This window comes from Panthera leo, chromosome C1 (genome assembly GCF_018350215.1).
Source record: "Panthera leo isolate Ple1 chromosome C1, P.leo_Ple1_pat1.1, whole genome shotgun sequence".
NCBI lineage: Eukaryota > Metazoa > Chordata > Mammalia > Carnivora > Felidae > Panthera > Panthera leo.
Window position 1 is genome coordinate 50861842 of NC_056686.1, and position 12043 is coordinate 50873884.

Below are 12043 nucleotides of genomic sequence, written 5' to 3' on the forward strand. Positions count from 1 at the left end.
TAGAAAATGGCTTAAGTAATTCTGGTATGTTTATTTTTTTATCCAATGTTTTCTGTATGTTTTACCAATTTATTTTTTATTTAAATCCCAGTTAGTTACCATACAGTGTAATATTAGTTTCAGGTAAAGAATTTACTGATTCATCACTTACATACAACACCCAGTGCTCATCACAACCAGTACCCCTCTTAATGCCCATCACCCATTTAACCCATCCCCCTGCCCATCCTTCCTCCAGTAACTATCAGTTTATTCTCTACAGTTAAGAGTCTTTTTGTGGTTCTTTTTATGGCTGAGTAATATCCCATTGTGTATATATGCCACATCTTTATTCATTCATCAGTCAATGGACATTTGGGCTATTTCCACAATTTGGCTATTGTTGATAATGCTGCTATAAACATCGGGGTGCACGTACCCCTTCAAATTAGTATTTTTGTATCCTTTGGGTAAATACCTATTAGTGCAATTGCTGGATTGTAGGGTATTTCTATTTTTAACTTTTACCAATTTAAATCCATTATACGAGGTATAAATGAATCAAACAAATGATACCTGTACATCAGATCAATCAACATTTCAGGATCTTCCTGGTGTTCCTTCATTTTAACAGTATCAGAAAGAATCATATGGAGATTGAAAACCAAATCTTGAACCTGAAGCAGAGAATTTTATAAAAAACATTCTTTAATTATCATTTATTCACAGTCACCACATTAGTTTGGAAGATATTTTAGATAAATATCTGAAGATTGCAAAACAAATAATATGATACTGATGTAGTTCTAAAGAATGCGGGCATGCTGGGGTATGGTGAGTAAAGGGTAGTAAACTTTATACTAATTCCTGAGCTGGCTGGGTTTCGTTTTTTGGGTTTTTTTTTTTTTTTTCTTTCAGTTTTCTCATCTGGAAACAAGTAGAACTAGAACTAGAAATAAAATGTAGGGATATACAGGATTCAAGAGGAAAACACAAAAGGATATTCTCTCCTATGTTTCTGATTCTACCAAAACGTAGTTTGTAAAAACCTTACTTTTTAAGGGAAATTACTGTTTCATTAATAAGTAGGAATAATATTTCATCATAAAGTTTCCTATTTATTTATACAGTGTCTATTTGTTGTATTTGTTATGAATTCACAGACTTACATACCAAAGATATCAACCTTTCCAAGAAGGAAGCATGGCTTATTGAAACAAAAAGATTCAGCACTATTTATAGCCTAGGATACGTGGCTTGAAAGAAAAATACAGGTTTTAAAAAACAAAATTTGATTTAACAATTTAGAAACTGTCTATTTATAATTCTATTTCAGTTAATTATCTAGAAAGCAGTGTTTCTGACCTGATCAGGAAATGTTGTTTCCCTCAATTCCAGATCTTCTTCAGCATATGTCAATATAGTCTTTAGAGAACGTCTTAAGAATTCCTCATTAAAATTTTGAGATGTGCCCACCAAGGAAGACAGTGACATGGTTACCTGCATTTTAACCCTAGCAAAGTTCTGTAACAGAGAAATTGTCAGGTCAGCATTTAATACAGAAAAGCTTAAAAGAAAAAAGTTTATACTTTTTTTACTTGCTAAATGAAAAAGTAAAAAAAAAAAAAAAAAAAAAAAAACCATTCCAAATAGTTATAAAAAATTTTTAGAAAGTAATAAAATATACATATTAAAATCTTATTTTAAAACCTTAAAACAAGACATAAAACAGAGTTTTGCTAAGAATAATATGCTACAAACAGAGTAAAAAAACAAAGCCATGTCTTAGAATTGAATTAGGGGCTCCTGGGTGGCTCAGTCGGTTAAGTGTCTGACTCTTGACTCTGGCTCAGGTCATGATCTCATGGTTCGTGTTCGAGCTCCGCATCTCTACCAGTGCAGAGCCTGCTTGGGAGTCTCTCTCTTCCCCCCTCCCTCTCTCTGACCCCTCCTCCCCTCATGTGCGTGCTCTCTCTCTCTCTCAAAATAAATAAATAAACTTAAAAAAAAAAAGTATGGGGTTGCATGCTTGGCTAAGTTGGTTGAGCATCCAAGTCTCTCTTGGTTTTGGCTCAGGACATGATCCCAGGGTCAAGGTATCAGCTCCATGCCTTAAGATTCTTTCTCCACCTGCCCCTCTTGCCTGCTCGCATGCATGTGTGCTCATTTACTCTCTCTCTCTCAAATAAAAAACATATGAACTTTAGGAAGGAAAGCAGAAATAAATAAAAGGCAGAATAAATAAGAAACTCAAGGCAAAAACAAAAACCAGAAATAGAGGACATAAAATAGGAGGTTACATGTGAGCTCACAATACTTGAAAAAAAAAAAAAAGATAAAAGACATTTAAACTTATAATTGGTAAAAGAAAGAAAGGATGTCATGGAGAGCACATAAGGGATTACGGGACAGAGAAATTCTGAGAAAAGGAACCACAATAATTGGAAATTTTAGAAGTGTTAAAAAAGAAAAGAAAAATGATAGACAAAAAGTAAAGCAAAACAAATCCAACATATGTATGTCTGTTTGGGAAAAACCCTAACCCTGGAAGAAAATATTCTATTTTACATTCAAGAAAACATTCTGAAATAAATTGAAAGCAGACATCATGTGGCTGAGAAAATTAACAAACATTGGTCAATACCAAGACCCATTCTAAAAAAGGTATTTAATTTTAAATCTAAAGAAAGAATCCCTAGAGCAGCTGGGAGGGGAAAAGTTATTTAAAAGGGAAGAAAGTATCAGGTCATCTTCAGATATCTCTACACAATATGTAAAGCCAGAAGATGATGATATTCAAGTATCTTTTTTTTTTCTTTTTTTCTATTAAGTGTTCTTTATCTGGTACATTTTACTGATCTTTCCCACCACCACCCTTTTTTTAAATTCAGTCTTAGGCAAAAAATTTCATAACCATCTTTGTTGTCCTTTAAATATAGAAAACACTAAACAATCAAGAATGTGAGAAATACTATTCCCAAGAACTATCTTGAGTAAACAACTAAAAGACAATATTTAGCCCAATAAGAGAGGATTAAAGCAAAAAAAAAAAAAAAAAGTAACAAAAGATGTAACAGTTATGAGTATCAGTTTACTAAATAGATAATAGAGATAAGAGAAATAAACTATGTGTAGGCTATAAATCATCTCCTTCAGTCCAAGTGGACCAAAACCAAAAAAGGGTATAGAAAAATAGAATAATATAACTAATACGGTATATTTAACTCAGTACTCTGAAATAAAGAACACCTTTCTTTTTAAATGCTTAACATTTATTTCATGTCCACAGTACAAAAAATGAGACACAGTATCTACGTTGTATAATCACACTGCAATAAAACTGATAATTAATACCCAAACTTTGTAACAAAAAGGACTGTCAACTCTTCCAGTTAAAAGTACAAACTGGGGCCTGGGTGGCTCAGTCAGTTAAGCATCTGACTTCAGCTCAGGTCATGAACTCGCGGTTTGTGGGTTTGAGCCCTGCGTGGGGCTCTGTGCTGACAGCTCAGAGCCTGGAGCCTGCTTCAGATTCTGTGTCTCCCTCTCTCTCTGTTCCTCCCCCACTTGTGCGCTCGTTCTCTCTCTCTCTCTCTCTCAAAAATAAAGAGGAAAAAAATTTTTTTTAAAGTACAAACTGAAATTACAAAATACCTACAAAACAAGAATATGGAAAACTGTATATCAGAATCAATGAGATACCAATAAAAAGTGCTCCAAGGACAATCCTGGGCCTTAAATACGTACATAACTAAAAAAAAAAAAAAATGATGTAAACATTTGACTCAAAATTGCAAAAAAATACAACACATGAATATATGATCAAAAAAAATACTTTAACAAAAACATGGAATTCTTCAGACTGGTATATAGTCATAAAATATCAAATCAAGATTTTGATTTGATTTTGATTTTAATTTTCTTTATCTGTATTTTCTTTTTACTTAATAATTAAATTTTCCAAAAGCTCAAGATACATTTATATTCTAATTTTTACTACTATATTTTATCTTTAGTGCAGGAAGCAAAATTGGAGATTCAGATTTTTAAGATATACACGCAATGAGAAATATCAACACAGTCTAAGATTAGTCTCAAAAAAAAAAAAAAAAAAAAAAATTCCATGCTCCCCCCAAAACATATTTACCAGATATTGCAGGAGTTATATTTCATTACGAATCCAGAGATAAATACTTACATTACCAATTTCAAAGTTCTGTCTCATAAGTAGGTACAGTGAGGCACTGGCATGTGACCGTATTGTACTAATGCTGCTGCTACAGTGTCGGAGAAGCCGGAGGCATAAGTCAGCACACTGCTCTGTTTCTTCTTCAAACAAGAGTTCAGGGAACTGTAAACAGACAAACAAAAACAAAAACACCAACACTGAACTGATGCAGTAGAAGTTCCAGAGATATATTAACATAGCCTGAACTAGAGATGTGTTAATATAGCCCAGTTTTCAAAAACAGTTCAGCAATGTTTGCTAATCGGCTAATATTGACAGATTGGGATTGAATACTGAATATGTCACTTATTAGCCAGTAGTGTAATGTTGGACAATGTCTCATCCATAAAATGGACCTAACGGTATTACCTACACGGGACTATGGGACTATCTGAGGAAGATTAGACACTATGCATAAAACAATATAGTAACCATAACCAACATGTAATAATTCTATTAATATGTTTTATTATAAAATGCTATATAAGTAATTTTCATTGGTTCAAGTTTTAACAGCTCTGCATTCCACATTAGATGACTATGATGAAATAGATACCTTCAAGATTTAAGAATATACCTACGTTCAGAAAACCAACATAGGAAATAAATATCTGAAGTAGTTGAACAAATGGAAGTACCTCCTATTCATCCACGGGGTAAGTTAATGTCAACGGAATGAACTACTTATACCTTAAATTGTTAAATAAATCAAGTTAATGACAGAAGGAGATTAAGAGAAAACAAGGAAAGCCCCATATTTTAAATCAGTTATTAATTTCAAGCTCTTCTCCACAACAAAACTTTTTTTTAATGTTTATTTTTGAGAGAGAGTGAGACAAGAACGTGAACAGGGAAGGGGCAGAGAGAGAGGGAGACACAGAACCCGAAGCAGGCTCCAGGCTTCGAGCCACCAACAGAGAGCCCGACGCAGGGCTCGAACTCACAAACTGTGAGATCGTGACCTGAGCCAAAGTCAGACACTTAACTGACTGAACCACTCAAGCGCCCCCAAAACTACTGTTTTTTAAGCCCCAAACTGGTTACAAGTGATCCAAATAAGAGAGAACTGAAAAGGCAACTAGTAGAAGAGAGGCAAAAAAGAATCATGGGTCTTAGGTTATTATTAAAATTTGTTTTCAATTTTTTAATCTGTATTTATTTTTGAGAGACAGCATGTGAGCAGGGGAGGAGCAGACAGAGAGGGAGACACAGAATCTGAAGCAGGCTCCAGGCTCCGAGCTGTCAGCACAGAGCCTGATGCGGGGCACGAATCCACAAACCGTGAGATCATGACCTGAGCCAAAGTCGGAAGCTCAACCGACTGAGCCACCCAGGCGCCCCTTAAAATTTTTACTATATTAACCAAGGAGTGTTAAACGATCTTAGACAATATAAAGAAAGAAAGCCAAGTTGGACAAGACTGAAGGTACAAAAATAACCTACCTTTGAAACCAGGGCTCTCTGTGTAGCGAAACAGTGTTGTAGATAAACTGCACTTTGGTTACAGGCCATGCTATGCAGTAGGACTTTTAGCACCCCACCAAGGATGCTCTCTTTGGATTCTGTTACAGAAACTGTCTGCAATTTAAAAATAAATAAATTTTAAAAATAGATGAGTTATGGCTCAATAAATGTTTTTTGCACAACCCCAATTCACCAAATCTATACTTTAAATCCTTCTTGTTTGTGTTCTTACCTGGACAACAATCTCTAATGTATCCAAAATGATTAGGTTTGCTTCAGTAGCCAGATTTCCATCAATCAGTGCTTCATGCTCAATCTCTGCTCTTGATCTAATACAAAATATTATAAGGATATTTACCTTTTAAAAGAGCCATAGATCCACAATTCAAAAAAGACTTAAAGATACATAGAAATAAAAAACTTGGAACCATTTGTCAGTATTTGCCTTAAAGAAAACTTGTAAGAGAATAAAAAGATAATTATTTTACACATTATAAGTGTTTTCTTTTACCCTACATTTTGTCAACCACGTCAGTACAGATTTTCACATCCCATCGTAATTCTACAATACCACTGAAAACAAATGTTTAGCTTTCAGAGATGTGGCAAACGCAGGAGCGTATTTTTTATTCTCAATGGCACAGACACTAGGTGGTGCTATGTGGGCTTATATTTAGGGCTGCTTCATGTAAAGCAATACTCAAAATGTTTAGTGTTCATCTTACTGCTTAAAGGATTTTCAACATATTTACTTAGGATAAAAGTACTTATTTTTTTCCAAATTGTCACCTAATTTTTCAGTATTTTTGTTATCAAAAATACAAAAAATTTTGCTATAGATTTTTGATACAGCAATTTTGATACAGAAAGTGATTTAACTCTTCCCCAAACTCTGGACAGAATCACTCAATAGAAACAAAACAAACTGATGCAATAAAGTGGTTTTCTTAAAGACTAGTAGTTATTAAAAATATAAAGAGCAATATTAAGAATAGCTCCATATGATTTATGGGTAAAATTGATGTTTATTTTAGTAGTGATAGATAGATATAGAAACAATTACACCTACATAGACAAAACAAACACATAAATCAAGGTGGAAGAACAAGAACATTTTAAATGTTAACTTTTCAAAGTTTCTGGATGTTTAAACCTCTGAATCTTTATTACTACCACTTAGGAGAATAGTTCATGAATTTACATTTTATAAATTAAAGGAGAAAATACAACATAGTTAGAATTAAATTGGGAAATATATGTATGTTCAAACTTAAAATTTCAGCAAGATTTTGTGAAAAAACCTGACAATAACATGATGGTTTAAACAAAAAGAATCGGGAAAACACCAAAAAAAAAAAAAAAAAAAGCTTCCTTAAAACACGGCAAGACATGCAGAGAAAACACATTATACAAATGCAAAAGAAAGCAATATACTAATATCATAGCATCTCACTGCTTTGTGATTTCTTTTTTTTTTTTTTTAAGTTTATTTATTTATTTAGAGAGAGTGAGCAAGTGCACACGTGCACACCAGCAGAGGAGGGGCAAAGAGAGAGGGAAAGAGAATCCAAGCAGGCTCTGTGCTGTCAATGCAGAGCCCCACTTGGGGCTCGAACTCACAAACCATGAGATCAAGACCTGAGCCAAAGACAAGAGTAAGATGCTCGACTGACTGAGCCACCTGGCAGCCCTATCCTTTGTGATTTCTAAAAAACAAAACACACCTGGAAAAAATAAAGAAATGGACTTGAACAGACAAGGAGGAGAGAAAAGTGGACATACTCAAAGTTTAAGAATTTTTAAGTATTTATATTGTATTCAATACCTGCTATAGTCTGAGTATTTGTGTCATCACAAAATTCATGTTAAAAATCTAATGCCCAAGGTGATAGTATTAGCAGGTAGGGTCTTTGGAAGGTAATTAGGTCATCAGGGCAGAGCCCTCATGAATGGGGATTAATGCCTTTATGAAAGAGGCCCAGGGAGTCTGCTTGCTCTTCCACCAAAGACAGCATTCTTGCTGTAACCCTGATGAGGGCCTTCACTAGACATCAAACCGAAGGTGCCATGATCTTGGAATTCCCAGCCTCCAAAACTATCAGAAATAAATTGCTGTTGTTTATAAGCAATGCACCGTGTTCTATTTTGTTACAGCCTGAAGAGACTACGACAGTTTCTGGTAATCCAAACTCTCATCTATATGGTAGCAAGTCTGTGATTTCTCACTCTACTGGCTTGCATAAGGCAGTGTTTCCTATGGTCTATGATGTTACTATCTGTGTACTTCTGCAAGTTTATCTGTGAAAATCCTTGAAAGCCTGGTCTGAAGATGGTCCTCAGGTAGTGTGACTGAGCAGCCTGGTTTACTTTAGGACAGGACTGAGGGATTCCCTGGGATGAACATTCAGTGCTAACACTGGGTGTAGTACTAGGCAAACCTGAATGAGCTTGTCATCATATTCTCAAAGTTTATTGGGCCAGTCAAGCTACTTGAGGCCTAACTTGTAATTACAAATTCTCAAGACAAAAATTTCAGCCCCTTGACTCAATGCCAAGTTTCAAGCTAAGCAATTTTACCTGAGGTCACATGGGCAGTAAGAAGGGATTACTTTTGGTGCCCCTTACACTGAAGGTCCAGCTCATTAGGTACAAGCTCTCAGGAAGTGCATTTTTAGTTGTTTTTGGCAGTAGGGGTCAATTAGTGTTCCTAGCTTACCTCCATGCTAGAAACAGAAGACCTGTAGTGTTTCTGTCTTTCTCTTAATTATATTTTAAGCTCCAAGAGGACAAAGATTAGCTTTCTAATTCTTGGATCCCTGAAATATGAAGTTCAGTGCACTCCCAAATTACATTAAAAAACTGTTGCAGAATGTATTTCAAAGGCATATTTTTGGAGACAGTTGTTAGAGACAAAATGGGTAACATTTTGCTTTACTATACCACATGAAAAATTCTTCCCCTAAATATTTTTTAATCTAAAATTTAAACATTAAATATAACTGGGTGCCTGGGTGTCTCAGTTGGTTAAGTGTCCGACTCTCGATTCTGGCTCAGGTCATGATCTCACAGTTCATGGGATTGAGGCTGTCAGCACAGAGCCTGCTTAGGACTTTCTCTCTCTCTCTCTCTCTCTGCCCTTCCCCAATCACACACATGCGCTCTCTCAAAACAAATAGACATCAAAAAAATTAAACCTATTTTGTTGTCTAAGATTTGAATACCTAATATATATATAAAACAATAAAATCAGCCATTTTCCTCCTGCATTTGAAATCCAACAAGCCCATCAGTAACATAAAATACGTTATATTACTTGTCAAGCTTCTCAGTGTTTTGACGCCAGTGAGTCATATCCTTTCTCCACCTCAGATTTTCTTGACTTCCAAAGGCACTTCCAGATGGGCTTCTCTCTGTCAAATAAATTTCAAAACCATTTTTAAAGTGCGGTTTCATTTGGACCACCTATATGTATATTTGCAAATATATAAGATATACTGCACAACGTTAACTTTATACACAGCCATTTTATCCTCACTACAGGTCGCAAAAACTAACAATGGTACTCTTTATTAAAAATGTTTTATGGGGCGCCCGGGTGGCTCTGTCAGTGAAGCATCCAACTTCAGCTCAGGTCATGATCTCACGGCTCTTGAGTTCAAGACCCACATCAGGTTCTGTGCTGACAGTCTGGAGCCTGCTTCAGATTCTGTGTCTCCCTCTCTCTCTGCCCCTCCTCTGCTCACGCTCTGACTCTCTCTCTCTCTCAAAAATTTTTTTCACTTTTTTATAACAGTTATAACAGAAATATATTACCTGCATTATATATAAAAAAACCAAACGCCCTTTTATATAAGCAAACTTTCTAACACTGTTTTCTCTGAACCTAAACCATGGCTTATTAGGCCCTACGTGGGTCTTATAAGACCTTATTTCCTACCACACTCTCTCTCCTACTTATGCCACCACACTTACTTTGTGTGTGTTTTCTATATATGCTCCTGATTTAGGACCTCTGTAACAGTGGTTGTTCCTCTTATGTGACTGTGCTTCCCACAAATTTTCATTGACCAGTCATTCATCACCTCCACATAAAGGTCTTCCCCAACTCCCCAACACTTCCTTTCCTCTTAATTGGCTTTAGTTCTCTCCACAGCACTTATCATCACAAGAATATAAGCTACTTAAGAATGGAGATTATGCCTATTTTGTCCACCCCTTTATGTTTAGGGTTGACAAGGTGTCTGGCAATACTGAAGTTCAATAAGCTTTTCTTTAATATAGAAACAAAGTAAGAAGGATTCCTAAAACAATTAGGAATTATTATTTGGTCTACAGAAGACAGGACAGGAGAAAGAAGAGGGCTTTCATCCAAGGCTTCTGGGATAGAAAGCAGACAGAATGCTGTGGGCTCCCAGAAGGGGCAGCAGTGACAGAACTGGTTCATACAAATCCAGCAGAAGTGAAGAAGGTATTGAGAATTGTGGAGAGATTTACACTTAAAGGAAGGAATTAGCCATGACTTCAGACTTTCAACTAGAAAACTAATGCTTCTTTTTGAAAAGCCTGAGATTTTAAATTGGTTGGGAGAATGCAAAGAAAAAGGAAAGTAAAAATTTAGAGTCCAAGTAGAAATTTTAAAAATAATGAGAAATGAGGCACCTGGGTGGCTCAGTTGGTTAAGCATCCAACTCTTGATTTTGGCTTAGGTCATGATCCTAGGGTTGTGGGATTGAGCCTCGAGTTGGGCTCTGAGCTGACAGCATGGAGCCTGCTTGGAATTCTCACTCTTTCCTCTCCTCTCTACCCCTCCCCACACTTGTGTGCGTGTGCTCTCTCTCTCTCAAAATAAATAAACTTAAAAAAAAATAATGAGAAGCAAATATGCTACACAATAAAGGACATGTCTGGATAAGTCTTCTGCTTTCTCTCCCCTCCCTTCACTTTCCTTCTCTTCCCACCTCTTTTTTTATTATGAAACCTCTACCTTTAAAAAATTTGGTAAAAGAAAACAAAAAAGATATGCCTGTATTTACCCAGTTAACAAAACAAATATCTGGGATCTATTTACATTTTTATCATTAACTTTCTTCCCCCCATGAAATTGTCCCTCATCTCTTATCACCCAATGTCTATCATTGGGTGACATAACTTGGGTGTCCAAATTCAAATAAGAATTGCAAAGGTCTTATTTTTCTAAGAACTTCAATTTTTAAAAAATTAAGATACAACAGATGTATGTCATTATATTCGTTTCAGGTGTACAATATGATTCAATATCTGTATACATTTATGAAATGATCACCACTCTAAATCTAGTCAATATCCATTACCACATAATTTTCCTATGATGAGAACTTAAAACCTACTCTCTTAGTAACTTTCAAATGTACAATATGGTATAAACTGTAGTCACCATGCTATACATTACATCCCAGTACTTAAGTATTTTATAACTGGACATTTGTACCTCTTGACACCTCCATCCTCTCTGCCCTCCTCTCCCCCCACACCTAGGGCACCACTAACAGAGGTATCTAGGAGTTTATTCATTTATTTCCTTTAGATTCTACATATAGAATTTCAGTTTCTACATTCAAACAAAGATGACTGTCCTAAGGCTACAGGTTTAAAAACATAACATACTACTAACAGTGCCACTCTCTCCAACAAGAAACTTTAGAAAGAGGTGCAGTAGAATATACAGAACACTACATCGGAAGTCAAAAGAGCCTGGTTCTGTCACTTAGTTTATGATCGTAGGCAAGTTATTTACCTCTGGTGAGTTTTATTTTCTTTAACTTAAAGGTTGAAGATAATCTTCATTAGATTTTGGTAATAATTAAATGAACTAAATAAAAGTTCATTTTCATATATATTTTTTAAATGTTTATTCATTTTTGAGAGACAGAACACGGTGGTAGAGGGGGAGAGGGAGGGAGACACAGAATCCAAAGCAGGCTCCAGGCTCCCAGCTGTCAGCACACAGCCCAGAGTGGGGCTCGAACCCACAGTGAGGTCATGACCTGAGCCGAAGTCAGGCACTTAACCGATTGAGCTACCCAGGGGTCCCTCATTTTCATTCTTTTTTAGAAGGTTGTTGTACATAATAAATCTGTAAGTACACTGTACATTGCATACAACTAAAGTGGGGGAAAAAAAGCAAACGGTGCTCTTAATTCCAAAGGCAAAGATTCTGTATTATTATGAAATTCCAACCATAAATAGCATATAAAAGATATTTAAGTTAACTTGAATAAATGATCACTATGTTTATGGCTTATCAGAAAACATTAAAAATATTCACGTAAATGTGCATTCCTCTTTTAAGTCAAATATACATTGAACTATTAGCATATGTCATGTATACAGGTG

General features: G+C 35.5%; 1 protein-coding gene across 8 annotated transcripts in view; it reads right to left on the bottom strand.

Annotated features, from left to right (window-relative positions):
• DOCK7 (dedicator of cytokinesis 7) overlaps positions 1–12043 on the bottom strand; it is a 229138-nt gene that overhangs the window by 32006 nt on the left and 185089 nt on the right. For all 8 annotated transcript variants that reach the window (XM_042951975.1, XM_042951973.1, XM_042951972.1 and 5 more), the window contains 6 exons: positions 8985–9081; positions 5904–6000; positions 5651–5785; positions 4178–4330; positions 1345–1503; positions 556–656 (listed from right to left, as the gene is read on the bottom strand). In XM_042951975.1, the coding sequence (XP_042807909.1) occupies positions 556–656; positions 1345–1503; positions 4178–4330; positions 5651–5785; positions 5904–6000; positions 8985–9081 (742 nt within the window). The remainder of the gene's footprint in view (positions 1–555; positions 657–1344; positions 1504–4177; positions 4331–5650; positions 5786–5903; positions 6001–8984; positions 9082–12043) is intronic.